This window comes from Sorex fumeus, unplaced genomic scaffold (genome assembly GCF_029834395.1).
Source record: "Sorex fumeus unplaced genomic scaffold, SorFum_2.1 ptg000041l, whole genome shotgun sequence".
Taxonomy (NCBI): Eukaryota; Metazoa; Chordata; class Mammalia; order Eulipotyphla; family Soricidae; genus Sorex; species Sorex fumeus.
In genome coordinates this window covers 4,405,179-4,425,966 of record NW_026606098.1, presented here as the reverse complement: position 1 = coordinate 4,425,966, position 20,788 = coordinate 4,405,179, and the positions used below count along the sequence as shown (strand labels likewise).

General features: G+C 52.0%; 1 protein-coding gene across 1 annotated transcript in view; it reads right to left on the bottom strand.

Moving 5' to 3' along the window:
* Nucleotides 1-350: 350 nt before the first annotated feature.
* The window catches only part of BACE2 (beta-secretase 2), a 69,313-nt gene continuing 48,875 nt past the window's right edge, over nt 351-20,788 (bottom strand). Inside the window, exon 9 of the mRNA XM_056119514.1 lies at nt 351-637. Within this exon, the coding sequence (XP_055975489.1) occupies nt 384-637 (254 nt within the window). The 3' untranslated portion in view covers nt 351-383. The remainder of the gene's footprint in view (nt 638-20,788) is intronic.

Genomic DNA, 20,788 nt, shown 5'->3' with positions numbered 1-20,788 from the left:
GTGTGTATATGTGTGTGAGTGTGTATAGGTATGTGTGAGTGTGTATGTATGTGTGTGAGTGTGTATGTATGTGTGTGAGTGTGTGTATGTGTGTGAGTGTGAGTATGTGTGTGAATGTGTGTATGTGTGTATGAGTGTGTGTGTGTGTGTGTGTGTGTGTGTGTTGATGGCACGCTTAACCAGTTTGGCAGAGCCAGTAACATAAACCTGAAGCCCAATTCACTTTTTTTTTTTTTTTTTGCTGAGAATGAAGGATTTGGTGTGTTTGTTTTATTTCTCAGAAGGAAGGGAGAAGAAGGGAGTGTTAAAAATCAAGTAACAGTGAGTCTGGAAGGCCCCGAGAGCGGGACGGCGCCGGAATGGGCACGCGAGCCGTGGCAGCCTCACTTCCAGCGATGCCGGACCAGTGAGGACTCATCGTTGACCACCTCAGCATCCCCCCGGAGGGGGCGGCAGGGCCGGGGCAGCAGCAGGAGGGCCAACAGCACGAGGAGGATGAGGCCGCACACGCTCAGGAGTGCGTAGGAGACGAGCCACAGCAGTGGGTCCTGCGGGGGCAGTGCGGGCACGCAGTTACTTGCCACATCGTCCGTGGAGAAGGGTCCGGAGATCTCCGACACTGGCGCACCTGCCACCTCTGGGGAGACACAAGGGGGACAGTCACAGCTGTGACATGAGCCTCAGTGCCGCCGAGGGCCCCTGGTTCAGAGCACAGACACACACGGGCATCGGAGGTGTCCTCAGGAGGGGCCCCGTGTCCCGGCCTCGGGGGCATGTGGAGTCACGGAGTGGGGGGTGCGTGCTGTTGGGGGAGAGGCAGGGTAGATGGTTCCAAGGCTGCAGATGGGCAGAAGGAGGGAGGTGGGGGGCCAGGCATGGTGGGGTCTGCAGGCTTGGTGGGCGGCCAGGAGCCGGGCCAGCTTAAGCTGCGATGGGGGCCTGTCTGGGCCAGGAGCCCCCAGCCCCCCACACTTGCCTGGTGTCCAGTCATGGTGAGCAGAGGGCCTGGCTGCAGGAGGGAAGGGGGAAGGAACCAGCACACGTGGCCGCCCGGCAGCCTAGAGAAGCCGCTGAGACCCTCCGTTCACTCCCGCTTGCAGAACCCCAGTTACCCTGTCTTTAATGACTCCCTGGGAGACCCCCAGGCCCTGCCCACGAGGCCCCGGGGGCAAGAGGAAGCAGTGTCCATCCTAACCCCAGGCCTGGCACCTGGCAGCGGCCATGGATTTCCTTGGGATTCGCCCGCCCTCTTGGGCACATCTGATTCACCCAACACTGGGTATTTCACCAGGAAAAAGTGAAAGGCCTGTTACTCACTTATCTGTCACGGACTCTAGAGTCTGGGGGGCGGGGCTCGAGGCACCAGAAAATAACGTCGCTGAGCACTTGGTGTTTCCCGCAGCTGTGGCAGTTGCCCCAGGAACCCGCTCAGACTGCGTGAAAGGAAACGTTGAGCGGGCATTGGAAACCAGGGTCTCTAGCAGTAAGGAACCAGCCTGTCGGCAGGGCAGAGGCTGCATTTTCTTGCGACAGACAGATGCTGACTGTGGTCACGTGGGTTTCTGGATCTCTCGGTGTGGGGAGGGAAGAGGAGCAGAGAGGCCAGGAAGAGGGACACCTTCAGGTACTCAGACCCCTGGCACCAAGGGCTCATCCCAGAGTCCAGCGTGTCCTTTAGGAAGTCAGGCTGGGCCCGGACACAGTCCCACACGGTCATGGGACACCGTCCCTGTGACATGGTATTCCGACCATGCTGGGAGACTGCATGGACCCAACACTCATCTCTGAAAAATGGTCAGGGAGGATGACCGAGCCTTGACGGAGAGCAAATATTTCAAACACTGAAAATAACTAAAAAAACAATCAACTCCACTCTTCATATAACACTTACGGTAGATAACTCGAAGATCTAAGTCAGAGAGGAAGAAAGCAATAAAGACACTCATAAATCCAGCACTTAGCAATAAGCACCATCATTAGAGTCTTCCCCGGCTGCCATTTTTCAAATGAAGACGAGCGTTTTAGACACTATACTTTCACTCTGCATGCGATAGAAATCTTTTCATATATTTAATTTTTAACCCTGCTGCTTTTATGACTGAAATCATATTTTCAGACGCATCAGAAATTCCTCTTGATGGCCACGGGGGAGGGAATGCCCGATCCATCTGACACAGACAGAAACTTCAGTGGACAGGAAGAAGAATGCACCACATAGCATTAAATGCTCATTGCACCCAGCGGGAAAAGACAAGTGAGCTGACCAGCATGGCCAGGGAAACTGTCGAAGACGAAATGCAGAGAGAGCAAAATAATGAGAAAAAAGAGAACCTCAGTGGACACAGGCCTCGGGTTCTCAAAGGATCTGAGAGTCCAAGGAAGCAGAGCAACCTAGTGAGAGCACAGGGTGGGAGGCAGAGAAAGATATAAAATAATAATTTTTTAAAAGTCCCCCAATTTGGGGGGCTGGAGCAATAGCACAGTGGGTAGGGTGTTTGCCTTGCACGTGGCCAACCCGGGTTTGATTCCCAGCATCCCATATGGTCCCCAGAGCACCAACAGGAGTGATTCCTGAGTGCATGAACCAGGAGTAACTCCTGTGCATCGCTGAGTGTGACCCCAAAAAAGCAAAAAAAATAAAAGTCCCTCAATTTGATGTAAATTGTAAGTTGACAGCTCCAAGCTCAGTGGACCCAAGGACAAGAACCATCACATTAACTCCACTGGTGAACTGCCCAGGAGCTGCGGCCAAGAGCAAGCCCCGGAAGTAGCCAGAGCCAGCTGGAGAGAGGACGGTGGGGAAGGCCCCTCCTTGCAGATGGCCGACCTGGGTTCAATCCCTGACACCCACTTGGTTTCCCGAGCCCATCCAGAAGTGATCCCTGAGTTCAGAGCCATGAGTCAGCCCTGAGCACTGCCAGGTGTAGCCAACACAGGCTTCTCATCCACGAAAGAAAAAAAGTAGTGAAAAAAGAACTAGTATGCTTAAAGGAACAAAGAAAGGGGTTGGAAAGAAAGTAGGCTCTGGACGTGCAGCCAGGAGAACCCCCCACCCTCCAGATTCTGTATAAGCAACAGGGCCCAAGCGAGCAAGGGCCAGCAACCTCAGACCCCAACAGGGACGAAACGTAAGATGCTCAAACATGTCTGCACTGACAGAACTTGCTCCGACCCACGGGACTAGTCAACGTGGATAACCGGAAGAGGGTGCACGAGTGGGAAAAAGAAAGAGAAAGAAGAATGGGAGCAAGCCAAGACTCTGATCAAGCTCCAAATTTATTTCTCCCAAGCTAGCCTTTTATAATTGGTTACATGAGGAAGTGGGCAAAATGGGGGAATTAACAAAGCATGCAGATTTTCAATAAATCAGGATGTGAGCCCTAATGGTGGGCTCACGGCAGTTATCCTGGGCATAGCTCAGAAACTTACACAATGTATTTTAACATTTTTCCAAGAAGAGATCAGTTCTTAAATCGCAGGTCGGGCTGTACTGACACTTTGGCTCCCGGGAAGAACTCATCACTGCCCACCCACTGGACCTGCAGGGTAATTCCAGACCCCCACACAGCAGGGTTTGGTGGTTTCAAGAGTGCCGGGACTCTTGACCTGGACAGACTATAGCCGGCCCTAACACCAGCCTCAGTACACAGGTGAGCTACACCTTCCCAAGGAAGGCGGGCAATGGGAGACCTGCCTGCTGGCATGAAGTAACGGTTCCATTCTTGCTCTAGACCCTGCTGAGTGTGACCCAGCGACATGGCCAAGGGGGACTCCCAGCGTGACCGCCACATGTGACACCTGGGTCCCTGAAACACAGACAGCAAAGTAAGAGACGGGGGAAAGGAAAGTAGCAGCCCACACCCTGTTTCCCGGAGTTAGGAAGCAACAGCAAAAGGATATCTGGAAAATCCCTAAACATCCCTTAATATTTGGAAACTAACTTTTTGGGGGGAGGGGAATACCCAGCTGTACTCAGGGTTGACTCCTGGCAGTACTCAGAGGACCATATTGGGGTGTCAGGGGTCAAACCTGGGCCAGCCCCATGCAAGGCAAGCACCTTACCTGCTGTACTATCTCTCTGACCCCAGATAACAATTTTATTTATTTATTTATTTAGTTTCATTTTTTTTTCAGCCACACCCAGTGGTGCTCAGGGCTTACTCCTGGCTCTGTTCTCAGGGGTCACTCCTGGGAGTGCTCAGGGGACCATATGAAGTGCTGGGGTGCTGGGAGTTGAACCTAGGTCATTCACATGCAAGGCAAATGCCTTCCTCTCCCTCGGGCCCCCAGATAGCAATTTTTAAATGTGTAAAATATCTAGAAAAAAAACACTGCTCCTTGGTTCAGGGGATTTGTTTGTTTATTTGTTTCACACCAAAAAAAATCCCAATTTTCTAAAAAAAAAACAGGATACATCTTGTTTTATTAAAATTAAGAAGTTCTCTTTGGAGGGCATATCAAGAGAATTAAAGGGCTGGAAGAAAATGTTTTCAAGTCCAATTTCTGTTAAAGGATTTGTATTCTGAACATAAAGACATCAGAGAGCTCAAGAAGACAAATTATGTAAGAAGGGACACAATGATTTGTTCATTCAAAGACACTTCACCAAAGAAGCCGTGTGGATGATGTCAAATAAACCCATGGGGAGACGCTGGAGCACTGGCTACCATGTGAGAATATGTTACATCAGAGTATCAGTGGTCAGGCTGGTGGTGGTGGGCAGTTCTGAGGGGTCAGCCTGGGCTGGAGACTAGAAGTCTGAGAGAGTACATTGCCCTTCCAGGCTGGGAGGCGAAACCAGACAGATGCTTCTAACTGCCCCCCGGGGGAAGCGGTGAAGGCTGGTGATGAAGCGGGGAGGGACTCAAACACTCTGGGGGAGCATGAACTGAGGAAGCCGTCGTTGTCCTAAAGTGACCAGGCCCCTGGCTGTGCTCGGCACGTTCCCCTCTTACACGGCCAGGCATCCCGGTACTATAGGTATCCGTCCCTGAGAAATGCAGGTAAGACATCTGCTGAGAGCTTTATTTGCTCATTTCCTCCAGCCCCTGGGAGCAGCCCCAGAGTTCAGCAGGGGAATGGGTGGACCCATAGTGTTCTAATTAGCCGGTTGTGTTTGGGTTAAAATGAACAAGACTACACGAAGCAAAAGGAATAAATCTCAAAGAAACTATGCCGAGTGAAAGTCAGGAAAAATAGCGCGCGCACACACACAAATGCACACACCATACACATGTGCACACACATGCACGCACACACATGTGCATGTACACAAACCATGTGCACACACACGCACACACACACGCACACACATACATCACATGAGTGCGCACATGCATGCACATGCACACGCACCACAAACATGTGTACGCACATGCATACACACTTGTACACACATGTGCGTGTACACACAAATCCATGTGCACACATGTGTTTGCACACATGCACACATGTATGCACACACATGTACACATGCACACACACATGCACATACACACACTGTGATCCCATTTATGTAAGATTCTAACATGTGAGAATATGTTACATCAGAGTATCAGTGGTCAGGCTGGCAGTGGTGGGCAGTTCTGAGGGGTCAGCCTGGGCTGGAGACTGGAAGAATGGGAGTACATCGCCCTTCCAGGCTGGGTGGGAACAGAGTTAGGTTGCTTTGTGGGGATGAGGCTCGCGGAGCATAAATATGTAAAAAGTTTCTAAATTGCACCCAACCATACAACTGTCCATTTGATACCAGTTACATCTTAATCGAGCTGTTTCCAGTCTTGCCGTTTCCCCACTCCAGGGAGGTCGAAGGCGATGGTCAGGTGAAGGAAGGAAACGAGGCCAAGCTAGTTGGTCTTAGTAGCCGTTTATTACATGGAAGAGATGTATGTCATGGAGGCCTCAGGAATCCTCGAGCACGTGCGCCTTTGTTCTCCCCGCTTCTGTCCTCAGCCCCATCTTCCCCGGTTCTCTGATGCACATGTCCCCCCGTTCTCTGGTGCACGTGTCCCCCCGTTCTCTGGTGCACGTGTCCCCCCAGAGAGCCCTGAAATCTCCCTTATATAGATCATAGTACCTCTAAAGGGCGCAATATAATGATGTCATCAGAAGGAGTTACAGAAAGAACGTTGAGGCGGCAAACCATACATTGTTTCCTTACATCCGCAGGCCAGTAATCCTGGCCTCACCTTTTCACAAGCTACAAGTACTTAGATTAGCACAACAAAGACCAGTCTGCTAGAGCTTGGAATCTACATCTCCAAAAAGGCAGTCTCATCCAAGCTAGTCAGGACACACAGGAAACTGCTTCTAGGACGTGTTTCTCCTCTCCTTGTCCAAACAACATATAAGCATACATAATATTAATCATTTCGTATGGACACAGTAAGAAATACTTTGAGCTTATAGAATTGCTCTCCTAGGGCCATCTCGATCTCAGACTGCAGTGCTCAGGCCAGATATCTTTCCTATTCCTAGCAGCAGGGCCCTAGTCTCATCGTTACTATTGGATCATGACATAATGCCTATGATCAACCTCTTAACTTATAGTTAAGAATCGTGGCACCTTGGCCTGGCCCATCGCGATGCCAGGGTAGCACATAACTTACCGGCTTGCCCTGGTTCCATCCAGTCCCACGTCGGGACCCTGCCCTTGGAGTGCTAGGAAGTGAGGGCAACTGAGGCTTAAGTTGAGAAGGCAGATGCCCAGGAGTGAATAATATTCAAAGCCAATCAATTCCTAAGTTACGGAGCATATTAATTAATTGCCTTCCTGTATCTATACAAAAGGACATTGCATTAAAGTAAACTGCTCAAAAGACATAAGGAGAGGAGAAAGACAATATTAACTTACAGTACAGCTTCAGTGTCTAAGAAGGATGAGACCTTACAAATTGGTTGGGGAAGAGAGCATAGAAGAGGTTACAGGCAGACAAAGTAATGGGAGTGACTCGGGAGCACTGTGATGGGTACAATCTGATAAACCTAAGCTCCGTGTACTCCAACACCATACAACTGTCCATTTGATACCAGTTACATCTTAATCGAGCTGTTTAAAAAGAATCAAAAGAACATGGAAGTCCAAAGAGTTTGTTGAAGAATAATGCATATGTCTGGTTGTGTGCATCCAGAAAGACAGAATGACTCCCAGCTCTGCTGGGCACCGGGGCCTGTCATGCTTGAAAGGTCGGTACCAGGCATAGTTTTCTGTGTATGTGGGGGTGACCTGTCGGCCCTCCCACCCTGTGCTTTGCATCCACAGATCCAACCACTCTGCACCCTGTGCTCGTGACTGCAAGGCAGAGCCCAGGAGAGAACCCTTCCTCCATGCACCTGACTCAAATCCTCCTTACTAACAAGTCAAGTTTAGAAATGCATGCCAACCACTTATCTAGAGGACGTATTTCCAATGGACACGTATTATCTTTGTCATCAGAAAAATTAAAAAATATATTTTTAAAAGTTTTTGAAAAGTACCACCAATTCGGGACTGTTGAGTAGATAAGTGTCTCACATTTGCTGAGTGTTGCTCAATATTAAGGAAGGTTGACAATGACTTCTGCAGGTTTATTCCCGGAAGCGGGTTTACCAGACGGCTCACACACTGGGTTTCACACGCACCACTAGTTGGTGTGTATGTAACGTATGGACGTAACGTAACAGTTATGTCCATTTAAGCCTGTGGATCCCGGGTTCACACTTCTGAGGTTCAAACCCTTACAAGCTGTGTCATCTTGGCCCAGTTGCCAAATGCCTTTGCCCATGGGATGATCCCTCTCACTATGAATAACATCGATAAATGGCAGCCACAGGAGAAATAACCAAGTTCTCAGGGTGGTGCTTGAGGGACCCATGGGATGCTGGGGATCGAACCTGGGTTGACTGCATGCAAGGAAGACGCCCTCCCTGCTGTACTATCACTCCGTCCCCATTGATTTGTTTTTCGTCTTGCCCACCCCTACCCCGTCACTCCCCGGGTTAGATTCAGCTGACAGGAATGTCGGAGGAGAAAGACTGTCCATTCATCAGGTAGAAGCAGTGAGGGATGGGTGGGCTGAGTGGAACAAGTGTCCTCCAGATGCAGCCTTTGGCAGCAAGGACCTTCTGAGCTGACTTAGTTTACCAGGCAGTATGCTCTGTTTTGCTCTTGCTCCGGGGCTGCAGATTTGTAACACATGAAGATGAAGCTGGGGCCTGAGTGACGGCACAGTAGGTAGGGGGTCGCCATGCACACAGGCACCCCAAATGACTCCCTGAGTCTGCCAGGAGCGATCCCTGAGCACAGAGCCAGGTATGAGCCCCGAGCACTGCATTGTGGTCCCCAGAAGGCCTCAGGGAGGGCAGGATCTCTCGCGTGCACATGCTGGGGGCCCCCAGCACCTGTGGCTGCAGCTCACCTTCCCCGCCCTCAGGAGGCGCGTCTGGACACCAACTCTCGCCAGCGATGCTGCCTATTTTTAAGCGTGAACGTGAGGCAGATGACCCGCTGCCAAGCCACCGCGAGGGAAATTCACAGTGGGAAAGACAGCCCCGAGCACAGCCGCGTCTCGGCTGGAGAAGCTGAGATCTAGGCAGCGCCCGGGTGCGAAGTGGGGGGGTCTATAAAAAGAGATGGTGGCATTTCAGAGGCCGGGAGAAGATGGCTCTGGTGGCTTGAACGCTGATGGCTTCCCAGCCCGATGATGGTCGAGGGCTCGGTGGCCCGTCCCCAGCACCTGTTCCCAGAGGCAGCCCAGGTCAGGTCCAGCCGGAGGGTCCCTTGCTGATGTGAGCGGAGGCGAGAACAGTGACGCCGTCGGGTGGGGTGAGCTGAGGAGACGCGGCAGCAGACGGCGAGCATCTGTGGAGCATCTTCCACCACCCGCCCACCCGCCGCCTCGGATGCAACCGCCAAGAAAGGGTGGAGGCGCGGCCCCTGTGTATTCTGAGAAGCTTCCAGGCGGTTCTCGTCAAAAACCAGCACCCTCACCCCCCCATCACTCCCCTTCCCAGCTGAGAGAGAAAGAGAGAGAGAGAGAGGGAGAGGGGGAGAGAGAGAGAGAGAGAGAGAGAGGACACCATATGGGGAAACCAGTGCTGACCCACAGACCACATGGAGAAGGGAGTGAGGACACAGGTGGACATGGTGGGAAGGGCAGGTCCGAAAGGTCCAGGCCTGTGCTGATGTCAAAGCACACGCTCCCACAGAACACGGGAAACACGAAGAAGAGTCTCCACATAAAGGGAACACACGCTCTCATCAGAACACACCAAATACACAGAACAGAGTCTCTGATACGGAAATGTGTCTCTGAGCCCAGAGATGGCAGAGGCTGGGCTTCTGCACCCCGGGAGGCAGTGGGGAGACACCTGGGCCCAGCTCCAAGGATGTGGACGAGGGCCAGGAGGCCAGTGAAAGCACAGTGGGGGGAACCAGGAACGCTCCCAGTAGGGAGGCGGGACTCTGAGGCCCAGCAGGGGTGGAGGGCAAGAGAGGGTCCCCCAGAGACGCTTCCACAAGGGCCCCAGCATCATCCCCTGTGGCGTAGCCCCCCTGTGGTGTGGCCCTCTCTGGCATAATCTCCCTCCAATGTGGCCCCCTATGGTGTGACCCTTCCGCTGTGACCTCCTCTATCAGGGACTAAGCTCAGAGAGATAAAGGGGATGGACGGGTGGGATGGGCAATTCCTGGCCATTCAACGCAGAGTCCTGGCACCCACAGGCTCCCGTGAGACTTCATATTTGCTCCAGCCCCGGGAGTCTCTCCCCCAGAGAAAGCCCTTCGTAAAGACTTTGTCCGGGTGCACCGAGGCCTCAGATGTGTCCAAGGCTAGCCCGCGTGGATTAAGGGAATCGTCACCTGGCCAGAGGATATTTTTCTCCTGATGGTCGCTGGACATGCGCAGTCAATACTGCATGAGGCCAGTTGCTCTGTATGGCTAGGAGTCCCCGACCCGTACTTTCCCGCACTGCCCTGCCGGACCCTGGGCACAGCCACGCCAGCCCTTTCTCAGGCTGAGGGGGGACCGTCAGGGATCACGGGCTAAGGCCGCTCAGCAAACAAATGCAGACAACAGCAAACAAATGCTGTTCCCCTCATTGTAAGGGCTTTACAACCTGAGGCGCTGGGCTGACTTGAAGGAAAGGCAGTGGCACCCCCACAAGTGGAAGCCCACGCACTGGGAACCAGCTGAGAAACAGCCCCAAGCTGGGGATGGGATGGGACCCGGGACACCAGAGCCCCACTCGTCATCGCCAGGGACTGCAGCGCCTGCCCGAGAGCTCACACCCAGGGAAGCGCAACCACACGCCCCTGCAACACTTTCTGAGAGAAGTGCCTCGGAGAAGCTCATCGGAGAAGCTCATCGAGGGAGAGACAATTGAGAAAGAATACCAAGGAATTTTCAATGAAAAGAGGAAAAGGAAAGTAGTATGGAAGTTTCATCACTCCCACAAGGAAATAAGCAAAGATCTCCAAACTACTGCTGGCACTTGACCGATAATTTCAAATTTGTGAAAAAAAAAAAATGGATTTCTTGTTGAATAGAGGACGGATGAGTGACCATCCTGGAGAAAAGACTGCACACATATAAGGGAGTTCAAATGAAAGTCATTGAATAAATCACAGAAGAATTTTAGTGAGCAAGGCTATTTAAGAATTGACATGAGGGCCGCAGTGATAATATAGCGGGGAGGGCGTCTGCCTTGCACCTGGTCAAACTGGGTTCAATCCCCAGCACCCCATGTAGTTTCCCCCAAGTACCACCAGGAGTAATTCCTGAGTGCAGAGCTAGGGCTAACCCCTGAGCATCACTGGGTGTGACCCAAAATGCAAAATAAATAAATAAATAAATATTTTTTTAAAAAAGCATTGACACAAAAGAAACTCAGACCAAAAAAAGTGGATATATTTACACACATAGAAACAAACAGTTTGTCCTTATTTTGGGGACATCCAGTGGTACCCAGGGCTTGATCCTGGCTCTATGACAGGAGTGGCCCCTGGCAGGGCTCAGGGGACAACCCGAGGTGCCAGGGATGGAGCCAGACCCAGTGGCATGCCAGGGGATGCCCTCGCTCACCTGCTCTATGGTCTCTCTGGCCCGGAAACAAACATCATGACAGCAAAACTGAGCATCAGCAAAGTTTAAGGGTAATTTGGAACCGATGACTAGATGACCCCCCTCCAGAGAAGGGGGAAAGAGCTAACTCAGGGGGCTCCTAGGCGGCCAGGCGGAAAACTGAGATCCAGTCCCACCCACCTGGGGACAGTTGCGTGGAGAGGAGACGCGATGCCCCTGGTCCAGGGAGTGAAGCCGGAAAGGGAGACTGACGCTGAGCTGTGACTCCCACGCCTGTCACTCCCCGTCACCCGGTCACGCTCCCAGATGTGGCAACAGGGTGCAGGTAAGCCGCCCGAGGCAGGGCTGGCAGAGGGACATGGGCTCATTGGGCATGCAAGAGCAGGGTGCTGGGGGCTGTGAGGCATAGAGGCTCGACTCTCAGTGTGCCTGCCTGCGTGGCCAGGGGTGGGGAAAAGGGGTCACACAGTGCTGCTGGCGAGAGCATCTGGAAGCCACCTCACGCGGGCAGCAAGACCTGCTCAACAGGCCGGACTCCCTCAGGGGACACGGCGCCCGTGGACAGGCCTGTGGGGGACACGCACACCGCGGGGCCTCCGACACAGTCTTGAGGGTCCCGGCGTGACCCCCGCCATCTCACCCTGTTGTCACACTCAGCAGCGTTTGTGCCACAGGATAAGTCATCAACGGACGCACTTTTGCAGACAGAGTCCCACTGTCCAGTGACAGACACTGTCCTCATCAGGCTTCCTCTGCGGGAAGGGGACTCGAGTTTACCCTTGAGGAATGAGGAGGAGGAGGAAGACCCTGCCAGGGAACATTAAGCTTTAAAAAAGTGACTTACAAAGACCAACGGAGCTCAGAGCAAGGCACGCTACAAGGGATTTATGACTGGAAGCCATGGCCAAGTAAACGGATATACTCAGAAAAGTGTCCCGAGGGAACAAGGGAGTAAGGGGGAGTGTGGGTTGGGCGTTTGCCTGGGAATCTCTGGGCCACCAGGGGCTCTCCTGGGAGTCCAGAGGACAGCGGAGGGGACGGTGTGGACGAGGAAGGTCCCAGGGAGAGGGATGAGAAAGCCTAGCATATGTCACTGGAGACTCAGAGACAGAGAGGAAAGGAAAGTGAAAAGACTGTGGAATAACGACCCGTGGACACCAGGAGCCCTGAGCTACACCAGGTCCCCACGAACACAGAGTGTTGAGAGCAAGTGACGTTTCCAGGACGCCCCGAGAGAAGGCGGAGTTTCTCCTAATAGTTGGAGCAGGCTGGGGGCTCGGTGTCAGAGGGCAAGGTGGCCAGAGAACATGAATCAGTCTTCAAACTCCAAGGGGTGAGGTCGGCCAAGTGTTCCCGCAGGGCACGATTGGGGGAAGCAATGGAGCCGCCTCCAGAGCTGTGTAGGCATGTTCTGCCACTGCTCTCTTCTGCCTGGACCTCTGCCTGGACCCGCAGCCTCATGATGCAATGGCACGTTCGGTGATCAATGTGATCACTAAACAGTTGGGCCATCCCGGGGGAAGGGACTGTGGGTTCTGTCCCGCTTCCGGGTGACAGGAGGTGGAGACCACAAGGCCAGTGCCCTAGTGTTCACCCTGGGGTAGGGAGTTACTGCCCTGCTCCTGGCAGAAGCAGCTCCCCCCGTCCCCCGCAGGAGACAGGCTGTTGAGGCAGTACACTCCTTCTTGCCTGCCCATCCGTCCACCTAGTCAGATTCTGTGGTCCACCAATCTTAGAGGGAAAATAACTTGTATCACTTGTCATCCTGTTGTTTCATCTATTTGCTCGAGTGGGAGCCAGTAACATCTGTATTCGTCTCCGCCCTGAGATTTCAACAGCCTCTCCTTACTCATCTTTCCCTACACTGCTGCACTGGGGACTCTTTCAGGGTCACGGGAATGAGACCCGTTAAATATACATTTTTTAAAATTTTTTAAAGAACTGGCAGAGGAACCCAGGTGTGCGGGACCCGGGGCTGAGATCTCCAAGCCTGTATGGTTTGGGACTGGACCTTTCAGTAGCTAGACATTTACACCCACCAACTGACGTGTAACCCAAACAACGGCCAGGATCCAGAGATGATCACACCAAGCTCCTGGGAGTGCACGGCCGCATTTGTGGCCACGCGATTTTTTAATTTATATTTATTTAATTTTTCAGGGTACCTTAAATATCCCACCCACACGGCAGAGCCTGGCAAGCTATCCGTGGTATATTCGATATGTCAAATCCAGCAAAAAAAAAAAAATGGATCTCATTCCCCTGACCCTGAATACGGCAGAGTCGAGAAGGATGTGGAAGGAGAGGCTGATAAAATCCCAAGGCAGAACTAGGCTGCCAAAAGGAAGAAAGACAAAAATGATTGTCTGTACTTTCAATGCATGTATGCTGGCATCTGATGCAGCCATCGAGGACCTGATGGTACAAGCGCGAAAGATCAAGTACGACATAATTGGTCTGACCGAAACGAGAAGACATCAATCACATCATGCTGTTTTCAACACTGGAGAAGAACTGTTCCTTGGAACATGTGACAAAAGAGGCATTGGTGGTGTCAGTATCCTTGTCAACATGAACTTAGCCATGAGCATTGATTCATTCGAATGCCTAACAACCCGAATCGGACGATTACACTTGAATAGATGTGGCTCACTGCCGGCAGTTTCTATCTTTGTTGTCTATGCACCAACATCCAATTATGGTGAAAGAGAAATTTAGAAGTTCTGCATGGAGCTGGAGAAGTCATAAAGACCACACCTTCTACAAGATCATTGTTGGTGATTTTAATGCCAAGATAGGACCAAGAAGATCAGCCGATGCACTCCACATCGGGACCCATGGCCTAGAATGGAACAAACAGGGTGACAGACTGTCTGAGTTCATCATGTCAACCAAGACCTTCCATGGTAACTCACAGTTCCAAAAGGCTGAATCTAAACGTTGGACATGGGAGTGTCCCGATGGACGATTCCACAATGAAATAGACCACATCATATTCAATCGGCAGTTTTGCCTAACCGATGTTGCTGTTGTCCCAAAATTCCAAACGGGATCGGACCACTGTCTCCTTCATGCAAAATTCTACCTCACAGAACGGGGAGAAAAGAATGCAAAGTTTAAGAAGAGAACTCCCAGAACAACCACCAACTGGGAGCTCTTTGGCTCTATTGTGGCAACATGGGAAGATGCCGTCATTGACAACATTGATGAGGAATACGATTGAATGATTCAGCACCTCCATGATTGTACGAGGAATGCCAAGAGAGAGATAACCACAAAAAATCGCCTTTCTTCAAACACTCTTGAACTTATTTGCCAACATGGCTTGGCACATGCCACAGGCAACCGCAAGTGAACGTTCAAGCTGGCAAAACAATGCAGAGAAGTGATCAAGGATGACCTCAAAGACAGGAGAGCAGTGCTGCGGGTAGATGCGGCAGAAGCCGGGAAAAGCATTCATAATGCCCGCCTGTCCTTCACCAACTACAAGACCAAAATGACTGCCCTCCAACATCCTGATGGATCTATCACATCTTCCATAAGGGCAATGGAAAAGATTATTCATGACTTCTACTCAGATCTCTTTAATAGCTATGTCCACTTGCCCACATACCAAATTCCGCAGGGTGGATATGTCGTTCCCAATGTTCTCCCTTACAAAATTCAACACGCCATCTTGTCGGTAAAGAAACAAAGAGCACCTGGCCCAGACAAGGTCAGACCTGAACACCTGAAGAACTTACCATCAGTACTCATCAATACACTGGCTCGGCTCTTCACACGCTACCTGTCTGAATGCAAGGTTCCATTCCAATGGAAAACCAGCAAGACTGTACTACTATACAAGAAGGGAGACATCCATGACATTGGCAACTATTGCCCAATCTGCCTATTGTCTGTCGTCTACAAACTGTTCACTTGAGTCATACTGAATAGGATTGACAGAACACTAGATGAAGGACAACCATGTGAACAAGCCGGGTTCCGAAAAGGATTCAGTACCATCGACCATATCCACACGATAACTAAGCTCACTGAGGTTTCTCAGGAGTTCAAGATGCTGCTCTGTCTAACGTTCATTGATTTAAAGAAGGCCTTTGATTCTGTTGAGACGGAAGCGGTCATAGAAGCCCTAGCCAATCAGGGTGTACAAACTCAATACATCAAGATCCTCCGTGAGCTCTATTACGAATTCACTACCAGGATCTCACCATTCTACAAAGAAGTAATCATCTATGTCAAGAGAGGGGTTCGGCAGAGTGATACCATTTCACCAAAACTCTTCAGTGCCACCCTTGAGAACATCATTCGATGACTAGAATGGGAAGGAATGGGAGTGAAGATAGATGGTCAGCAACTACACCACCTCCGCTTTGCTGATGACATCGTTCTAATAACACCAAACATCAGTCAAGCAGCACAAATGCTGACCGACTTTGACCGTGAGTGTGGAAAGGTCAAATTACAACTGAATCTCAAAAAGACAATGTTCATGAGAAACAGTCTTGTTCCTGATGCTCCATTCACTCTCAACGAAACCACCATGTCCGAATGCAACAGTTATATATACCTAGGTTGAGAAATCAACATGATGAATGACCTGGCACCTGAGTTACGCAGGAGGAAGAGAGTGGCTTGGAATGCCTTCAAGAGCGTTGAAGAAAGAACCTCCAGCTCCGAGCACATCTCTTCGATTCCATTGTTCTTCCTGCATTAACATATGCCTCAGAGACCTGGGCCCTACGCAAACAGGATGAGAACGCTATTCGGGTCTCTCAAAGATGAATCAAAAGAGCTATTCTTGGAGTATCACGCTTCACTCAAATGAGAGATAGAATCCGGAGTTCCAATCTCCGTCAATGCTCAAGAATCAGGGATGCTGTCTCATTTTCCAAGGCATCAAAAATCAGATGGCTGGACATGTAATGAGGTTTACAGATGACCGCTGGACAAGAGCAATTACTGACTGGATTCCACAGGACATCAAAAGATTGCATGGACACCCACCTACAAGATGGTCAGACTTCTTCGTCAAGACCCTGAATAATCGGTTTGAGGCTCTGCATGCTTCTAGAACGAGCAGATGCCATTGGGCTACACTAGCACGCAACAGGGATGAATGGAGATGTTACTGGTACCCGCTCGAGAAAATCCACGAATAACAGGGTATCAAGTGATCACGTGATTTTTTTTTTTACAGATACATATATAAAAAGCATGCAAGGCTCAACCTTTAGCAACATGTTAGTGATCTCTTATGGAAGGACTTAATGGCCCCTGGGTGAAATACAACAATCTTCACACTCTTTCCTCTAAGCATACACTTTCGTAGCATTTTCAGCGGTTTTTTCCATGACAAACAATATAAAATATATTATTTAAGTTCTGCTATGGGGAAAGTATTGGGGTTCCAGTTGGAAACACCCGAAATATGGTGGTGTGAAGGTGTCATGGTGGTGGGATTGGTGTTTGGGTATTAAACGTAACCAAATATTGTTAACTACCTTATAAAATTAAAAAAAAATATTCTGTGGCTCACACAGTCCTTTCCAGGTGAGTCTGACATAGCTCAGGGGAAGAAGCAGAAAGAAGCAGGAGAGCTCCATCCCTGCTCTGACCGATCTCTCTTCCATGCTCCCAGGGCAAGGAGAAAGGTTGTGTGATTGGGGCCGGGGAGAGAGTGCAGGGTGTCAGTGAGTTGGGTGCTTGCTTCGCACACAGCTGACCTGGGATTGATCCCCGGCACCCCATAGAGTCCCCCCCCAGCACCACCAGGAGTCATCCCTGAGCTTAGAGCCAGGAGGAGTAAGCCCTGAACACTGCTGGGTGTGACCCCAGCAACCCCCTCCTCCCCCCAAAAAAGGTATTATCTGCTGAGTGTCATGACTGCTTTCACAGAAAATCCAACGATCCTAATTATTTTTAAAATAAATCATAACGATGGCTGAAGGTCAATATGCAAAAATTATCACACGCCTATGAGGTAACTCACTCAAGGAGAGTTTGAGTTAGTCTCCTATAAGGGTCAGCCAGAGGGGCTGGAGTGATAGCACAGCAGGTAGCATAGTACACCTGGCATGCTGCTGACCCGGGTTCGATTCCCAGCATCCCATATGGTCCCCTTGAGCACAGCCAGGAGTGATTCCTGACTGCACGAGCCAGGAAGAACCCCTGTGCATCACCGGGTGTGATGCAAAAAGCAAAAATAAGTAAATAAATAAAAACAAAAAAACAAAGGATCAGCCAGAGTAGAGAGGTGGAGAAGTCTAGTATCACGGCAGACCTTTCTAGAGGAAACTGTGAAATGCTGCCCCAGGACAGGCAGCCCAAAGCCGGGAGATGTGGGCGGCCACGCTGACTCTGTTCCCAGTCAGTCACACCCCAGCAGTTGGGACCAAACCCCACCAGAGCTTCCTCAGGGCTCCTGGCAGGCTGAATAAAGGACAGAGTCGGCCGCCAGGGAGCACTCAAGAGGACTCAGGCTCCCACCCAACAGCGGGTTTTGCTAAACCCATTAACACTAACTCAGGTGCTGGCACAGGTATGATGCCAACGTGACAGAACAGAACCCAGAGCGGGCATGGAGGTGGAGTGGGCCTCAGCACGGGTGCTGGGTGGCCCAAATCCAGACAGAACTGAATGAGTGGGCGGCGTGGGGGGTGGGCAGGGAACAAGTCATCTAGTGGGAAGGAGGAACGGGGGAGAGAGACAGACAGACAGACAGACACAGACAGACAGACAGACAGACAGACAGACAGAGAGTCTGAGGCCAAAGTGTATTCAGGCTTCTCCAAGGGGGAAGGAAGCAAAGAATGATCCACAGAGTGAAAGTAAAAAACCTACAGTCACGCTGAGAAGTGAGCTCTCTCCCACTCTCTCCCTCCCTCATCCCCCCTTTCTCCTTCTCTCTCTCTCCCTCTGTCTCTCCGTCTCTCCCTCTCCCTCTCCCTCTCCCTCTCTCTCTCTCTCTTCCTGGCACCCCACCTCTCCCACTGACCTCAGTTCCTACAAAATTTGAACCACGTGGTCACGTGGTCAGTGAGTGATCCTGGACAAAGCCCCTGGCCCAGAGCCTCCAGCTCCATGGCTCCAGCATGCCTACACTGCAGGGTAGAGAGTGCGTGTATGTGAGCACATGCATGTATGTACGTGTGTGTGTCAGCATGTGTGAGTGTGTGTGCGTGTAAGCGTGAGTGTGTGTGTATGAATGTGTGAGTACATGTGTGAGAGTATGTGTGAGTGTGTGCATGCATGTGTGTGTATGTATGTATGTGTGAGAGTATGTGAGTGTGTGTGTGTAGATGAGTATGAGTGTGTGATTTTCTGTGTGAGTGTGTGTGAGTGTCAATCTGTGTGAGTGTGTGTGAGTGTGAATCTGTGTGAGTGTGTGTGAGTATGTGTGTGTGTGTGTGTGTGTGTGTGTGTGTGTGTATATGAGGGACTGGTCCGGGCCATGTGGAGGTCTGGAGCAGGAGAGTGCAGTGGACCCCAGGACCTGGGGACACTCTGGGGAAGGCAGGAGGGGTTTTGACCTGTGCGGCCAGCCCTGAAGACCAGGAGGAACTGCAGACTCGTTCTGCCAGGCTTCAGGATGCAGTCCCGCCTCAAGGGCCTGTCCCACAGCATGGGTGGGGGCTAAATGTTTCCATTGTGATTCAAAACATGTTATCAATGAAAAATAAACACTTGACAGAAGAAAAAGGGGCGGCAAGCCTCCCATTTATTCTGGGCCACGGGCCTGTCTGGGTCCTGATTGCAGCCCAAGGGATGTCATTACTTTAATAGCTGAGCACTTGTGGGACAGCCAGTGCCTCCGACCCCACACCTCGAGCAGCGCTGGGAAGAGAAGGCGCAGCAGCCTTGCAGGAGGGCAGCTGGGCTCGGCCGGCCAGGAAGGGCGAGTGTTCGGTTGCCATGGTAGCCCATCCAGCCATGGCTTTAGCAAGAGGACAGGGCTCGTGGGGACACTGCGTCAGTTCTGGGCTAAAAGAAGCCGACGGTGTTGGTGGGGAGGGGGGGGGGTTTCTGGTCAGGTACCCGGCAGGCAGCGGCACGTTTGCGAGTGAAAGCCAGCAGACAGGGCCCAGGCTAGGGAATTCCTGGAAAGGAGTGAAATCAAGATATGACCTACAGGGGCTGCTCGCCATCAGCCCTGAGGGCTCTAGTGCACCCTGAGATCTGGGCCTCTAGTGAGGAGAAGCTCCAGCAGGATCCAAAGGTCAAGGGCAGAATGTGGAGACCACACAGGGTTCAGAGCAGCTCCCCTGGCTGTGTGGGGCCTTCCTTTCACTTCATGGGTTGCCCTCGGCTCCTTCCCTCTGGGGAAGCCCATGTTCTCTCCTTCCCTCTGACCCCATCGTCTCCCCACCCCCTCCACCTCCTGCTCCCTCAGCAGAGATCTTTGACTTCACTATTCCGTTCCCTCTTGAGATGCTTGTCTGTGAGGGCAGATAAGGAACCATGGAGCATGGGTGGAGGGAGGACTGCCTTTCCTTTCCCTGCAAAGAGCAATCCCTGCTCCAGCCCCAGACCATGGCACCTGAGACACGATGCCAGAGACCACAATGCCTGAGACCACGGTGCCTGAGACCACAGAACCCGAGACCATGGCACCCGAGACCACAGTGCCTGAGACATGATGCCAGAGACCACGGCACCCGAGACCACACTACCCGAGACCGTGGTGTCTGAGAGTTACAGAGTCTGAGATCACTGCATCTGAGACCACGGTGCCTGAGAGTACAGCACCTTCAACCATGACCAGACGCTGAGATGAAAGCACCCAAGATGCCAATGCCCAAGACTACGGTGCCCCCAACCCTCGGTGCCTGAGACCGTGATGCCCATGGCCACAGCCCAAGTGGGGGCATCACATCCCACACGCCCTGCAGACCAAGTGGAGTTCGGGTGCAGTGTGACCCCTGCCCTGCGGGGCCACTCAGGGGCTCCTGCCCTGCAGGGCTGCTGGTGCCAGGGCAGAGCTCATCAATCCTGATGCTGCTGCACTTCCTGCAGAGACAGGCCAGGTGGGAGGGGGTGGCCTTCGACCTTAGATGATGTGTCCTGTGTTCCCACTCAGAACTAAGACCTGCTCTTCCCTCCCACACAGGGCAGTGGGGCCAGAGACTCTGTGCCGGGTCCTTGGTCCTGGCTCTCAACTTCCCAGGTGCTTCGTGATCACAGAGGCCCCGCAGTGCTGCTGGACCCACGGCCCCTTACAGTGCCGCTTCCCCCTCAGACCCCTGGACCCACTGCCCCTTACATGCGCCCCCCCCCCCGGCCCCTTGCAGTGCCGCCCCTCTGTGTCCCTCCTGGCCGCAGCTGCACGGTGTCTTCCCAGCCTGTGTGGTGCCAGCACAGCCCTGAGGCTTCATTCTGCCTGTGGGTCACACACGGGGGTGCTCGGGGCTGAGTGCAGAGTCCCTGGCTCTGTGCTCGGGGAGCTTTGGGGTGCCAGGGGTCAGACCTGGGTTGGCTGCATGCAAGGCAAGTACCTGCCCTGCTCTATAAGACCCATCTTCCCCAATAGAGAAACCCAGCCTTTCCCCAGGTGCTGGAAAGCTGTGGGCAGCTGTGATCCTCTGAGCCACTACCCCAAGCCCCCCACCCCCTTTCATTCTCTCTCCCTCCCTCTCTCTGTCCCTCCTTCTCTGTCCCTCTTCCTCTCCCTCTCTCCCCCTCTCTCTTTCGGTCTCCCTCTCTCTCTCACTCTCTCCTCATCTCAGCAA